The sequence below is a fragment of the Dermacentor variabilis genome, chromosome 6 (assembly GCF_050947875.1).
Source record: "Dermacentor variabilis isolate Ectoservices chromosome 6, ASM5094787v1, whole genome shotgun sequence".
In the NCBI taxonomy this organism is placed as follows: domain Eukaryota; kingdom Metazoa; phylum Arthropoda; class Arachnida; order Ixodida; family Ixodidae; genus Dermacentor; species Dermacentor variabilis.
In genome coordinates, this window is record NC_134573.1 from 140,354,767 (window position 1) to 140,369,926 (window position 15,160).

Consider the following 15,160-nt stretch of genomic DNA (forward strand, 5'->3'; position numbering starts at 1 on the left):
ACGAGTAGGTTTATGATGAGGTGGAGCGGGAAGCTCTCAGTACAGCTGTACATTTGTCTACTGCCTGATGACAAGGAAACACATACCTTGGGTCGCGAAGTTTGGAGTTTGAAGTTTTACACGCCAGCTCCACATATTTATGCCAGAAGTATACGACGTGAATTATGCTTTTAAATATTTTGGGCAGTGTAAACTGAAAGTTCATGGTCTAATTACTTGCCACCAGTTCAGTTCATCACTCGGGCCAATGCGAAAGTGAAAGACGCACATGTGTGTCAAATATGTATGCTTAGGCCGCTCATCTTCCCGCCCCGTGAGTCGTGTGAGTGATTAACACCTCGAAACGACGATGACGAATGCAGTTTTAGCAAAAATTAGTTTGAAATACTAACATGGGGGTCCGTTACATTGGGATCCCAAATCATAATCCACACACTATACCGGCGTGTTACGTGCAATGTGTTTGCATTCTATGGTCAGACAGACCACATTAAAACTAGTAAACATGCAACACGGTGTGGAAGCGGTTAAACTCGGAGTGAATTCGAACACTGCTTTGTGGCTGAACCAGTTCACAGAAGCAGCATCCTTTGCAAAAATGGATGCATACTCACGTAAAGGAGAGTTAAAAAATGATAATAAAAAAGAGACAAAGAAATTGGGTGAGACAAAACATTCGAGTTCTCGAGAAATCGAGCAATTCGGCTAATCATGCACAGCACTTAGCATAATAGTGTACACGTAGAAACGCTGAACACCTTCAAAACAGACGAAAAGTACACAAAAGAACTGCTTGTGCGAACGATGTGAGGCACGTCCTGGCTATACGCAAGTGTTCTCACAACGCCTTTCGCGTCAGTCGAAGAAAGTGCACTTTCTTGTCGGGTTCATCTTTGAGCCGCTGGGACAGCTGAATGCCGCTTGGAAAGCCGGCGAGTTGCGGACAGCCTTGTGACAGTCGGCACCGAAAGCGTGCTTCGCGTCCAGCGTAGTGCAGGCCATGTAGCACAGGGTCATGAAGAACACCTTGTCCGGCGACAAGCCTCGCAGTGCCGCCGGGGCGCCGTCCTTGTCGTTTTGAACGGCGCGCTGAAACGCGGCGTGAGCAATTTCCAGCGCCGGCACTTCGGGAAATATGCTCTCGATTCCTTCGTCCTCGAGGCAACCGTCTTTCTCCTCGAAAGCCTTCATCGACGCGTCGCTCGCGATGACGGACGCGACGTTCCTGTCTTCGGCGTCCCACGTGATGCCCACACTGTCCAGCGCGGAGGCGATCTGCAAAGCTATGAGGAATCCGAGGCCGCCGTAGAACATGGCCTTGTTTCCGTCCCCGTAGTACAACGGCCGGTCGACTATGCCGATAGGCAAGGCGATGCTGTTGGTGACGTAATCGTACCCAAAGCTGGGTGGCGGAATATTACTCGGCAGGTTCAGCGTAGCCTCGAACTCGGCTGTCCTGTCGTGCTTCGCCACGGCGAAGCGGGCCTTTATCCAGTAATCGCCGAAGGTATCTTCCTCGCTCGGGTAGTCATTGTACAGAGAGCTGAGGAATTCGTTGCGGATCCATTGCTTCGCCGGCCAGAGGAACGTTAGCACGGAATGTATCTTCCTCACGGCGCGCGCCTTGCTCTCTTCGTCTAGCCATCCGGAGCCGTTGATCTTACTGGAGGCGGCGTAGATCAGCCTAGTGAGGCCAGCATTGACGAGCTCGGTGTCTCGCTGAGTGTAGCCGGAAACGTAGTTGAGCGCAAAGACTAGCATCTTCATGGAAGACTCCACGTGATGGGCGCATAGTATGGGCCTGTACATGTCCGCCTTCCACGTGTCGCCGTAGCGAGCAGTCTGCAGCTTCGGATCCGATATGGGCGCGTACGCCTGGACGAAGAGCCAAGACAGCTGTTCGATTAGCCTTTGGTGGGTGTAGTTCGCGAAGAGGCCTCCCACCGCTGCCAGGAAGCCCGTGTCGCTCACGGCAATTTGGTCGCTCGCGACGAACTTGGGTCTGAACGCCAGGCTCAGAGTCAACTGCTCCAGCCACTCCGACGAGGAGACAGGGGCGGTGAAGTTGCCTACGACGGCGAGCGGCAACACGGCCGGGATCTTCTTCTTCGAGATGAACGCCTTGTGCAGTTGCTCGAGTATGCGACCCTCGGCGTCAGCAACGCGTTTTATTTGGCGTGTGCCTAAAGGAATGGTGGCGCTGGTACGAAATGCGTTGTAGAAGCCAAGCCAGTAGCCCTCGTACACGTCGCCGCTCGTCACGCTAACGTACTGGTTCTTCAGCAACGGTATGTAGTCCCCCGGTCTGATCCTCAGGCGCCAGTCGGTCTTCTGCAACGCGGGCGGGTTGACTGCGATCCACAGCGGTATCTGCCACTGGAATCCCAGAGAAAGCAGGACGCCGAGGGCATTGGAATCTTCGCGAGGCGGTTCCGGCCAGCTTAACCTCATGGCCTGCATCAGGCGTCGAAACTCTTCGATGTTGGCTACGGCTTGGGCTGCGGAATCCATGCAGGCAACGTGCATGACGCGCGCCTTCTCTCCCACCGGAAGCTCGCGAGCGCCGTTGGCTAGCATTTCCGGGAAGCCGATGAACCGAGAGTAGAGGATGCCGTCTATGGGCGACTTGGTCTGCTCGCTGTACACGCCTGAAGGTACCCAGGCGGAGCAGACGTACGCGGTAAAATCGTCGCACGGGCTGATGCTCTGGTTCAGTTTGCGCGTGAGGGTCCGAGTGTGGTACAGGCAGCCATCTGTGTCGCAGTAGCCTTTCAGCTTTGCGCTGGGACGGTTGGTCGTGAAGAAGAAGCCAATGACGCTGAAGAAACCGATGGCAGCCACAACAATCGAGACGACGGTGAGGGCCCTAATCCCGATCGTGTCGTCCTTCTTGGTTCCAGGAAACCTCAAGGGCGACATGCTGAGCTGCATGCACGCGCAGACTCAAGCTGTAATGAGCGCGTTCACTTAAACTCGCGTAAAACCGCTTACGTAAAACCGCTAAACAGAGAGAGAAGCTTTCCTTTTATGATGCGCGACGACAGGTACCACCTTGTCACAAAAGAAAATGCGCATGTAACGCGAAAGATCTTCTCGCCCTATCACATAAATTTTGTTGCCTTTTACCAAGCCCCTTACTAAGAAATAATGATGATGATTTCTATTGGCACCCCCTTCGATTGAAACGTGGCTAACTAGATTTTCTACATCTATTGAAGCCTAACATTTTGCCCATAATTTTCCCTCTATATTAAAACCTCTATATCTATATTTCATGTATGGCAACCTACGCCTGTAACAATTAAGCCCGGGCTTCGATATCTTCTGTTGTTTTTTCGCCAATATTTCAAACGTATCTTGGTTATCTCGACCACCGAACAGTTAAAGCTGCCATCAATTTCGAATTCCATGGTGCATCTGGAAGGTGGATGCTCCCTACGGCCTTTGCTCAGTGAAAATACTTCAGAGAGAGAGAGAGAGAGAGAGAGAGAGAGAGAGAGAGAGAGAGAGAGAGAGAGAGAGAGCTTGTTAGGCGTATTGCCGAATGGCGCATTTTTACGACTTCTGCTTTTGACAGTGGCAACTTTGGATTGATGAACCATATTATTCCAACAGATAGAAAAGTCAAGTATATAGTTCAGCTTCACTGTCACGATTTCTGCATTATATCATACTAGGCTTCACCTGAATGATGCCATTATGATGGAGGCTCTCAGCTACCTTTATTATTTTCCAACATGGGGACATGCACTCGTTTGACACTCACTGTTACGCCGTCGTGCGCTTCGCGTCGCGAGCCGAGTCGTGTTGGGGGAGAGCACGGCCGTAGTTATCAGTCGTGCACCAACTGCACTTTAAAACAAAATTACACCGTTTGGGTTGTATCTTGCCACACAACAATAAACGTCGTCTGTCTTGTACGCATTTCCTTTCTTCAACGCTGTGAGCCCGGTACTTCCCAGTAACGAACGGCATGCGCGTCATCAGCATGACGCAGCATTCCCGACAAGAAAGTAGCGGGCGCAGCGTTTTCAAGAAAGGAAACGCAAGCAAGACAAATGACAATTATAGTTGTGTGGCAGATATACGCCCCAAAAAGGGGTACCTTTGTCTAAGAGTGTGTAACCCAGAACGAACGGTGAGCCAGGCCCAGTGGCTTCACTCACAATTGTCGCAGCTTCCTTGAGCACCCTGGTGGTGGGCGAGCTGGGCGAGGCAGTCATGTCGCCTTTGTGCGCTCCGGCAGCAGACGGAGCGACATCTGGGGAGCGCTCTGCGGAGCAGACGTGATCGGTGGGGCTCGCGCTCGCGGCGCCCTCTGGCGTCTTCGCCGTTTCCTGGTTCGGCAAACATAAATCAAGAAAATGATGAAAAAAAAAGTTTTAAAAACCAGTGCCCGAGCCACCGCGAGTAAGACTTTCGGCAAAAATCGTTAGAGAAGCAGGACACGTATGTTTGTGACACATGAGTCACGTGCGTCGGGATCTACACCGGGGGTAACAAATGGGAAATCGTCTGGCAACGAGCCAACGTTTCGACAAAGGGAGACAGTATTCCGTATTAACACACGGGTATGCCATAAAAATCCCCATGTTCCCACTTATTATACAGGGTATGATGTCATATGGGACCTCCTCATATTCTATATCATCAGTCTATTTTATATGCTCACTGCAGGATGAAGCCTTCTCCCTGCGGTCTCCAATTACCCCTGTCTTACGCTAGCCGATTCGAACTTGTGCCTATATGATATGAGGCACCCTAACTTAAGAAAAAGAACCATAAGCCATGTAAACCTAATATCCGAAATATTAACATATGGGGATGTCATATAAAAACCCGTATGTTCCAACATATCATCTTGGGCATGCCCGATATGATAAATGGAAACACACGGGTTGACCTCATATGATGTATAGGGCGTGTCCCACATGATATCTTGCTCATTAGCAAAATTTCACTCGAAAGCTCGCGCTTGTGTCGGTCTCTTGTCACCTTCCCCTTGGCGGCGCGCGAAAGCCTGCCGTCATGGAATGCTACGAACTCGCCCAAACCAGTACCCTACAAGGATATACGAGATCATGCAGTTTTTCTTATGGGATATACCCGTATGTTTAAATAGATATATTAAACATTGGGCATATGGTTATCTTTTCGGCAGAACCCAGGCCGCGGCTGTGTCAGAACCTTGAGCCCTGGTGAATACGGTAAATCTTGTCGAAACACAGGCGCCGGGAAGAGAGCCCTGGCTGCGGCAGAGTCCAGTTGTCAAAAGGTTGGTTCCGTCCCGAGGCGTCCCTTGTTCGCCCAACGTTGATAATTTCAAACTTCCGCCTCCTGTGATCATTCCGTTTTGTTTTCGTGTGTCATGTGATTATTACAATGGCATCAACTGGGAACAAAAGCAAACCAATTTGAATTTTGATACCGCTGTTCCTAGCAGACGTTAATATCATCGGAACATGCGTGCACAGACATGTACGACAGATATGATGCGGTGCTACAGCTGTGTTCAACAATTTTGCAGGCTCCAGCAAAAGCGTTCCTATCGAAAGGCTAAGCACATTGTTCTGTGCCTTTATTGCTGTTTTTATGACTATAAAAACAAAACAAACAAAGACACTAATCATACATTCGATGAGCTAAAACACAAACATAAAGGGACAGCCATAAGAAATATTGAATTTATAAAGCCTAGATAGATAGATAGATAGATAGATAGATAGATAGATAGATAGATAGATAGATAGATAGATAGATAGATAGATAGATAGATAGATAGATAGATAGATAGATAGATAGATAGATAGATAGATAGATAGATAGATAGATAGATAGATAGATAGACTTCCGAAATTTCAAATAGAGCCATCCCATCCTTTGCAAAGGCTTGTTCATATGGTTTCGTATGAAATATGTCGAGTTCGGAACAAAGAAACGATTACAAATGTGTCATTATGAGGTAGTGTACAACACGACGACTCATTTTCGCAGCTTTATTATATTTCTTTGTGTTGATATTCGACATTTTTTGTACTTTTGTCTAGCTTACGTAATTTTTTTTTGCATGCGACCATTCTTTCTATACTACCTCCACTGTAATGTTATATAAGGCGCTGAAAGCGAAATAAACCAATAGCAATGTCCTCCCGACTCTAGCATCGCGTTTCTGAAAACAAAATGCACCCTATGTCTATGTGTGTATCGGCACACCTGTGTTCAAACGTGTGGTAAGTAGGATGCCATGTTTTAACAAAGATGTTCGTCCTTAACTATGTATCGCGTTCCTTTACCGACGTATGAATCGAAGTAAGCCGTACGCAAGTAAAGCGCCGCGCACACAAGATTACTCAGAACAACGAATTAGTGGGATGCACTCACGATCGACGGAACATCCTCGAGTGCCTTGGCTACGGGTTCATTGAGGCCCTGGGGCACGCGTCCGCTTATCGGTTTCTTGGTCTCCGCGGAAGTTGCACCAGGAGAGCTTGCGCTGCAAACCAGACTCGTTTGTTCCGGGTTGGGCGAATGATATGTCGACGATGGCCCCTGTTGGTCGGAAGCGTTCTTGACAGTTGAAGCCACAGACGCGGCACAGAAAGCACCGGGACTGCTGCTCACGACTTGTGGCTGTTGCCGAGGGCCCGACAGGAGTGCGGCCAGAGTGGCCGCTAAAGTGGTGGCCAGAGCGTAGAAGGACGCCAAATAAGATTGGGCGGTCGACAACTGGTCCACCTCGTCCGCTGTCGTCGACGACTGCCCCTGGTCAGGGTTAGTGCCACTGACGTCTGCTTCGGCGGCGGGATTAGCTCGTCGGTCCGGCAGCCCGGCCTGGCCTGCCTGGCCTTTGTGCCTGGTCGTCTGTCTGTCCTGGACAGAACCCGGCCTCTTGCTTGCATTGACGGCGCCTTTCGGCACCTTCGCTTTGCTGGTCGCCGACGTATCGAGCGCGGGTTTGCTCTGTTGAGACTTGGACTTCTCCGACGTCTTGCTTGGGGGTTGAATGCGACGCGGCCGGCGCGCGGTGCCTACCGTGGCGGTAGGTGCCTGCTCGGTCTGCCAGTTGTCGCTGCTCTGCGGGCCGCGGTCTCGGATGGGTGAAGCCGTCGTGCGTTCGGTTCGGCCTGTCCATGTCGAGTGATCCGGTCCCATTTCGCTCTTGTAGCCAATCGCGTGAGAGGCAGCGGTGGTGGCCTGAGCCTCCGTGTCCTCCCGATGCTGCTGGCGGCTTGAACGGTGACGGTCGGCGGATTCCTCGATCCTTACGAGCTGCCCGTCGGTATCCGGCGGCTTCTTCGACATGTTTGCTACGCCGAATAAAAAAAAAAAAAGGTAGCGGGGAGCATTACAATACGATCTTACGAAACGCGTAATTTGCGGTGACATTTCCTGCCGCGGACGCCGCAAATGATTCGCTCAAGATGGACCGAACCTGAAACTATTCGTTCTTCGTTGCAAGGAAACCCACCAGCACTCGGCATCTTTTTTTTTTTTTTTTGAAACCGACTGCTACGTTTTAGCCTGCCAATCATGACGCAAGACGTTGCGCAAACGGATGCCCCGAACCCTGCAAGGGAGTGGTGTTATTCATGACGTTGTCGAATTCCGGAATGGGAACGAACTCGCCATATTGCCTAATCTGGTTGACCCAGAATGCTGCGTCCACTACGACTGGCAGAAATAAATGCCGCCATTACAGAATTCGACAATCTGGCGGTATTTGGACGATGCACGAGATGACACCAAGCCTCGTCTACAGAAATTACCGAAGCGATCTTTGGCGCCGTGATAATTCAGCTGACATCAGGGCTGCACGGCGGTAATAACGCCACGAGGCCTGTCTCGCGTTTGCGTGGCCCAAGACAGAAATTTGGGGACTGTTGTATGGATTGCTAAAGACTTGTTTTTCAGCATCTAACTTTGCGTAGGTATACTATGGAGGACGATGCACTTTGCTCCCGTTTACCCGCCGCTTATATGCTTCCGTCCAAAACGGATTAAAGCGGCCGATACAGAGTCCGTAATGGCGAAGGGACATTTTTTTTTTGTCGTCACTGCTTGGCCAGTGTCACCAGGGCAGGCACACAATCTCAAGTCTGCCGCTTAGCGGTGCGCCTTCAGCCTTCTCCCTATTTTGCCAGAATCACTACTTCCAGTGCCAGAGTAGTCGGCGACAGCCCAGACATGAGCGTGAACTTCAGCACGCTGAGCACCAGGTCCCGGGATCAAATACCGGCTACGGCGGCCGCATATCGGTGGGAGCGAAATGCAAAAACACCGGTGAAATAAACCCAGGTGGTGAAAATTAATCCGGAGTCCCTCACTGTACGACTTGCCTCATATATAATGAGATCGTGGTTTCGGAAGCCCCATAATTCGCGGGGATAAGGCGCCATTATACATTGTCTGCTGCCGCTTAAGCGGCGTCTATAACTCTCGTGCAGAAAATATTGTGAAGCAGCTCTCGTGCAGAATGTCCAATCGTGGGTAGCTGGATTGCTCTAATCTTCGTGCTTTTGGCATCCGACGTTCCTGTGGCGTTATTCATTACGCGTTATCTTTCGCATTCTCCAAGAAAGCGCATTTTACTTGACGCACGAAGGCAAAGAACTCTTACAAGCTAATACATTTGGTTGAAAAAAAAAATTTGAAATGTTGCAAAGCCGTTTGAAGCCAGCACGCCGAAGTTTAGAGGCTAATCCAGGAATACTAATTATTCGCCATGCTGACTGAGCCGCCGTATTCGTAGCTCCGGTATATAGTACGGGAAAGGGCAATTGAGAAATACAAATATCAAACAACTTCGCAAGAACGCTCGAAGCCACAAGACAAACGCATGTATTATAAACCATCATTCCACGGCAAGGCGGAACGATCGCGGTCCCAGAGTTTTCTTTAAGCTCTAGCGAGTTTTCCTGCAGACGGCATCCCATTAAAAAAATTAAGGGCTTTAACGTGCCAAAACCACTTTCTGATTATGAGGCACGCCGTATGTGGAGGACTCCGGAAATTTCGACCACGTGGGGATCTTTAACGTGCACCTAAATCTAAGTACGCGGGTGTTTTCGCATTTCGCCCCCATCGAAATGCGGCCGCCGTTGCCGGGATTCGATCCCGCGACCTCGTGCTCAGCAGCCCAACACCACAGCCACTAAGCAACCACGGCGGGTGGCATCCCATTTAAACAGCGATCAAGAGCAAAACGTTGCTTGGCTTCGGTTATCCGAAGAGAACCCCCATCTATGCGCAGACAACGCGACATGGCCGTGATTCGTATCAGCCTATTGCGTATTGCGCGTCCCCGCGCACATAATAGCTGCGGGGACGTTTCAAACGCATCCTCCAACAATAGGCTTATTAACATTAAATTGGGGGGGTTTTACGTGCCAAAACCGCGATTTCATTGAGATACACGCCGTAGTTGGGGACTCTGGAAATTTGGACCACCTGGAATTCTTTGACGTGCACCTAAATCTAAGTACATGGGCGCTTTCGCATTTCGCACCCAATCGAAATGCGGCCGCCGTGGCCGGGATTAGATCCCGCGACCTCGTGCTTATAGCAGCCCAACGCCATAGCCACTATAAGAGGCTTGCCAACAAGAGGCTTGCGTTTGCTGAAGATGCATCGTAGAGTATAATATAAATGCCAATGCAGATACGTGGCAACAGACGCATGCTTACCTGTTCCGCCTATAAGGCCCGGCGGCGCAGCGAATTTCCGAGTTCCGGGGTGCTGCCGAACGGTTAGGCTTCGTGGCCAGGGTTAGAGACGCCGTTCTCTCTTGCGTGGGCGAAGCTAGGAGCACGACGCGTGCCCCGCGTGGACCGTGAACGTCTTCTTCTGTGCGTGCAGAGCGTGCTATGCCGGGCGTGGTGGCGTGTCACTGATGGACCGAGTTCGCTGGTAAAGCAGCGCATAAGAAAAAAAAAAGGAAAGATCTGGCAGAACCCACCTCACGATGAACGTCGACGTTAATGCGATGAGCATTGAAGCAGTGTATAGCGACACGCTGTATTGCCAAATCCTTCACTTCCGTGTAGCCGACTTGTACGATTTTCTGTTTTACCGACATCATCTTCACTTTTATGCCGCTCGGCGCCACTCGCTCAACGCACACTGTGGTCGTTGCTGTTGTTGACGATGTTCCGAATAATTTCAGGCGCGTACCCACAGTCGGTGATTGGCCACTAATCAGGTTGTGAAGAGAAACGGCGAAGAAAGGGGATATACATTAAAGAAAAAGGAAATTGCCGATTACAGATAAAAATATACGGTGTAGGAGGAAGTGAAAAAAAAATTAAGGTTATCAGCAAACTCAGAATTACGTGGGAGCGGCCCGCATCAGTCCCGGACTAATCCCTCAGGACCTAAACAAAGTTCTTCATACCGTACATACCAAACGCAGAACTGAAAAACTAGGAATCAGTTTAGCAGCGCAATCGATTGGGTTCAGTAAGAAAAGAATTTGATATGCCAAGTAAACATTTCATTCGCGTAAACTTGGAATAGTGTCCAAAAGACAGGATCGTAGGTAAGGTCAAATTTATACCAACGCTGCGTACTGGAGCTTGTAATAGACTTTTTATTATAGCGAAACGTCTACAGGACAAAAGGAAATGACCTATGTTGTATCTACTTCGGCACAGAATGAGCACAGCGGTGAAGGAACAAGCCCAGGCCTGCGTAGATGATAGAAATTTAACGTCGCCATGCGACAACTAGCGTAACCTCGTGACATATATACATTTCCTTTTTTTTTTAGTGTCCAGGGATATAAAAGATGCTCAGAGTCGGTGCCGAGTCTTACACTAGTTGCTTGAAACGTTCTCATCGCATGAGAGCCATGAGAAGCAGAGGTTAGGGATGCACACAAAGTTAAAGAACTATATATATATATATACCTCGGCTGTAATAGGGTGATTATATCGGAAAAGAAAACGAACGGTAAAGCTCTGTTTTCTTAACTCAGGTCACAACTGACTGATTCTGCTTTGGTCCCACTCTAGTATCTGAAATAGTACTGTGCAAGCTTCAGAAATAGGACATACATAACTATTGTTTGGGTGCTGAATATTGGACCAGACGCTTTGGGGCCTCTCAATACCTCTCAAGCATCGAACTTACGAAAAAGTTCTGACAAATCCACGATTTTTTCACGAGAGACACTAAATATGCATCGCACACGAAAACGCAATCTCACGTTATTTAGCCTCAAGTAAGCGTCGCGAAAATCTTGCGCCAGCGCGGGCGAAATTCGCCTTTCTTCAAGTGATCTTACGTGGGTCACCACGACCGCAACGCACAACATCGTGCGCACGGCACATATAGTATACTACGGGCACTGCATGCTGACATCGGTGATCGATGCATATCGTAATGCACCCATACAGTCTCTCAATTCGCTTGCACGACAAGCTTTAGCAAGCGAACTCTCGCACATTAAGAGGAAGCTTTAGCTCGGGTGCTGCTATCCAAATACATGTAAAAAGGAGAATTCCTCTTTCTCGGCAACCACTGCAACAAATTTGACTAGCAAATTTTTGATTTCGGTCGTAAATTTTTATTAAAAATTGGCGAAAATCGCAAATTCTCAGGAAACTGAACTATCAAGTTTGCAACTCTGCAACTCAGCAATGAAAAACGATATCACAATTCTGTGAAAAACATCTAATAGCACATCTAAAGCGGACAAAATTGATAAGTTACACATGAATCGGAAAGAAAATTTGTAATATGGAAATTCAACTTTTGCAGAACCCATGTAAGCAACGTAACGTATCAAAAATGACATATCAAATTTGTCCGCTTTGAATGATCTAATGTAGGCCGTTTCCAGAACCACGATATCTGTTGTTGATGGAGAGCTCAGAATTTGTAAACTTCGTGCTTTTATTTCTTTCGAACTTTCCAATTATGGAAAAACGTTTAAACAAACTTCATGCCCTAAATCAAAATTCCGCTTCCAGCAGTCACTACAATTTAGCTTCGACACTCAAATCAACGAACTTCAATAAAATCGGTTTAGGGGTTATCTGAGAAAAGCGTTTCTGCGTATTACATATATTTGAGTAGGCCGGGTCGGAGTTGGTCCCGAGCTAAAGCTTCCTCTTAAGTGCAGCTACAAAGACCACAAGGCATCGAATTTAGGCCGTGCGATTTAACATGTCGATTTCAACATATCGAAAAGTGTAGACGAGCTCTCGAAACAAAGAAACGCAGCCTTACGAGTTTTCCTTCTATATTAACGCTACGAAAGATAGGCTGTAATAGCGTAAATAATACGTGCCGCTTACGTGTAAATGTGGAGGTCCGTATGAGTTGAAAATCCGCGGCTGGAAGTGTCCATTTCTCGCGAACAAGGAACGCCATGTGAACCATGTGAAGCTACGCCGATCAAGCAGCTACTGAACGCTTCTTCCCGCCAAAAGCTCCCACCCCCCTCCCCACACATATATATGTTACGTTTTGGCAGAAAAGTTTAAAGCAGTAGTCAAGCTGAAAGGAATTGCTTGTGAGAATAAGTGTCCTGCAAACTGTGTTTCAATGGCACTTTCACAAGACGTCCAATTCCAGCATTTCTGCTCCCATGGGGACATCAAGAACAGCAAGCGCAGGGTTGCCACTATAAATAATGAGTTTGAATACACAGGTTGGAGGTGAGCGTGTCACTAGTCATAGTTAGTTGGCTGCGAAACTACTGAACTCCCAATCAGGTGCACATGACCAGAGCGGCTAGCAAACATTGGTACCTGCTGCTCAGTCAGTGATGTATGTAGGATGTTACAGTTGAGTACAAAAATGCGAAACTAACATTTACACTCTACTTTATGCTAAGCAGACAGTATTATCCATGCAGACGTTGAAATGTAATGTCGTGAATTTTTTTTTTAAGAGTGAAAGACAAAGTTTCAACACTTTTAGGCAGCTCATACTAGCTCAAAAAGGAATGTTGCGGTAGGTTTTTTTTTTAAGATGCATTTGAACATTTGCATTGCCGTGTCACTCCATAAGTTAGCTACGGTAATCGTGTGTTTGTTTAGCATCTGTTGGATTCTTTATCGCTTAGAGTTTTCTTTTGCAACATATTACACAGTATGATACTTAGTTTGCTGTTTAATTTAATGTCCGAAGTGTGCCTACAGTAAAAATTATTCCTTGAGGTAGATGCCATTAGTTTAGGTATGAGGATACGTTTGACAAGTAACTAAAAATGCATGTTGAAATCATCTTGAGGAACTATTTCAGTTCCAGCTATGCGTGGTATTTGCCGTAGTCCCAGTGGTAAGTGCTTACATAACTGAGTGCTTCTATATGAATACCACCAAACAGCAACATAGATTTATTGCTGGATAGTAAAGATACGTTAATATTAGTTAACGCTCATAACGCCCGCCAAAGCTAAAGACGGCTGGCCAGAGCAGCCACCTTGAAGTTTGGTGCACCGGGTCCCCAGGATGGTCAGGGACTTTGACTGCCTTTGGTCTGACCTAGTCAGTAGTGTCAATAAACATGGACCGCATTGCAATCCAAAGGAGCCAAAGACTAAACTTATGGAAAGTTTCGATACGTTTTAACGGGGCGTGACCATGGCCAAGACAAGACAAAATGGTTCGAATACCATGACGTCACACTAACGCATCGGCGCAGAAGTTATGACTAGAAATTCAAACTGTGAAAGTTTGGTCGTCACCTTCTGCTGTATAGTCTGTGACAACCTACAAATAAAAGGTTACATGTGCGCTGTCCACCTCACAAACAATTTGCATAAATGTGCCAGCCAATTAGCTTCGCTTATTTTCATGTCGTCAAGAGCTTTCGAGTGTCTAAACCAGCTGTTTGTTTTTCGTACAGTTCTGTTCATTGCGTCACTGTTTTTAGGATAAATCCTGAAGGTCTTGGCAAATTTTACGGAAATATGCTAATATGATTGCTCAGCCAAAGGTGTATTCTAAGATGAAACAACAAGCCTTTGTTTTCCAAGTAGACTAGCTATTACATTAGCAGAGCAAAATTGTTAAGCTGTGAGCTAATTCCGGCTGCATGGCTCGGCTCTCTTTCAGAGGTTAAGGGAAAGCGCACTGCGTTTCTGTGGGCGGACCTGGTATTGAATTTTGTGGTTGTCATCGTCTACAGTAGTGAACATCTTACTGCGAGATCAGCGGAAGCAGCGTTTTGAAACGACACGTCAGTGTAAACTGATATAGTGTTTCTCTTTAAGGACCCTAATGGATATAAAACTTACCGCAAACTTAACCCGCGTTCATAACCGTCACATATATAGAAAACATGTTAACCTACTCTTACCTTGACTTCATCGTCTGTTGCCTTCGTATGGTTGTCACAAAACGTACCAACCAAGGCATATGAAATTGATGTAACCTTGCTCTTTGGTGTGTGTTTATGCATTGCCAATGTCAGTACCCAAGTAAGCCACTTACCGTGGAGGGTGTAGCTGACGTCATCTTGGAGAATGCGTCGGGAGGAGTTCTTACAAGCAATGCTGGTGCCGTCGTCGGGACATCAGCCGCCTGGTCCACATTCTCCGAGATTCACAGACGGCCCAGAGTCACTGCCAGGCAGTCAGATGATGAAGATTATGAACTTCTGTCATGCCTCGCACCCATTAAAGGGGATAGGCCATGAATCGGGCGGCATGAGGTAGATAAAGTAAATTATTATTTGAAAAAGACAAAGAACGCACAATAAAATTGAAAAAAGAACAAGAAATAATATGTTGCAGAAGTTGAGTGGCAGTGAGCTCTCAGGTTGGTCGTTTGGTTTGTTGGTTGGCGCCAGGCGATATGACCCAAACCACTATGGGAGATAGGCCATGAATCGGGTGGTAGCAGGGACAACATACAAAGCGGAAGTTTGCAAATATAGATGATAATAATCACGTACATTAATGATTAATGATAGTAAGGAATGGAGCTTAATTCCCCGAACTCTGTTAATATGAATTTTCGGGTTTTATTGAGAAAGATACGCCATTAATATTATGTTGATCATTTATGAGGAGAAAAAAATTGCTGAGAAAATTAGCATTGCTTATAAATTTGTTTCGCTTATAACATAAATTCGGCGTCGCATATGTTCCGTCCGTCGCAGCCGGTCCTGTATGATGATAACCTTGTTCCATTTGCAGTTTTCCGAAAGG

The 15,160-nt window shown here is 47.5% G+C and overlaps 2 protein-coding genes across 2 annotated transcripts in view; one reads left to right on the forward strand and one right to left on the reverse strand.

The window, feature by feature from the left end:
- Window positions 1-15,160, forward strand: part of LOC142585330 (uncharacterized) — a 59,446-nt gene that overhangs the window by 15,521 nt on the left and 28,765 nt on the right. The window lies entirely within an intron of this gene.
- On the reverse strand, window positions 621-14,886 carry LOC142585326 (endothelin-converting enzyme 1-like). The gene is made up of 5 exons (XM_075696010.1): window positions 14,442-14,886; window positions 9,684-9,903; window positions 6,382-7,307; window positions 4,167-4,337; window positions 621-2,925 (listed from the first exon to the last, which is right to left on the reverse strand). The coding sequence occupies exons 3-5, from the start codon at window positions 7,300-7,302 to the stop codon at window positions 856-858; spliced, it is 3,162 nt and encodes a 1,053-aa protein (XP_075552125.1). The 5' UTR covers window positions 7,303-7,307; window positions 9,684-9,903; window positions 14,442-14,886; the 3' UTR covers window positions 621-855.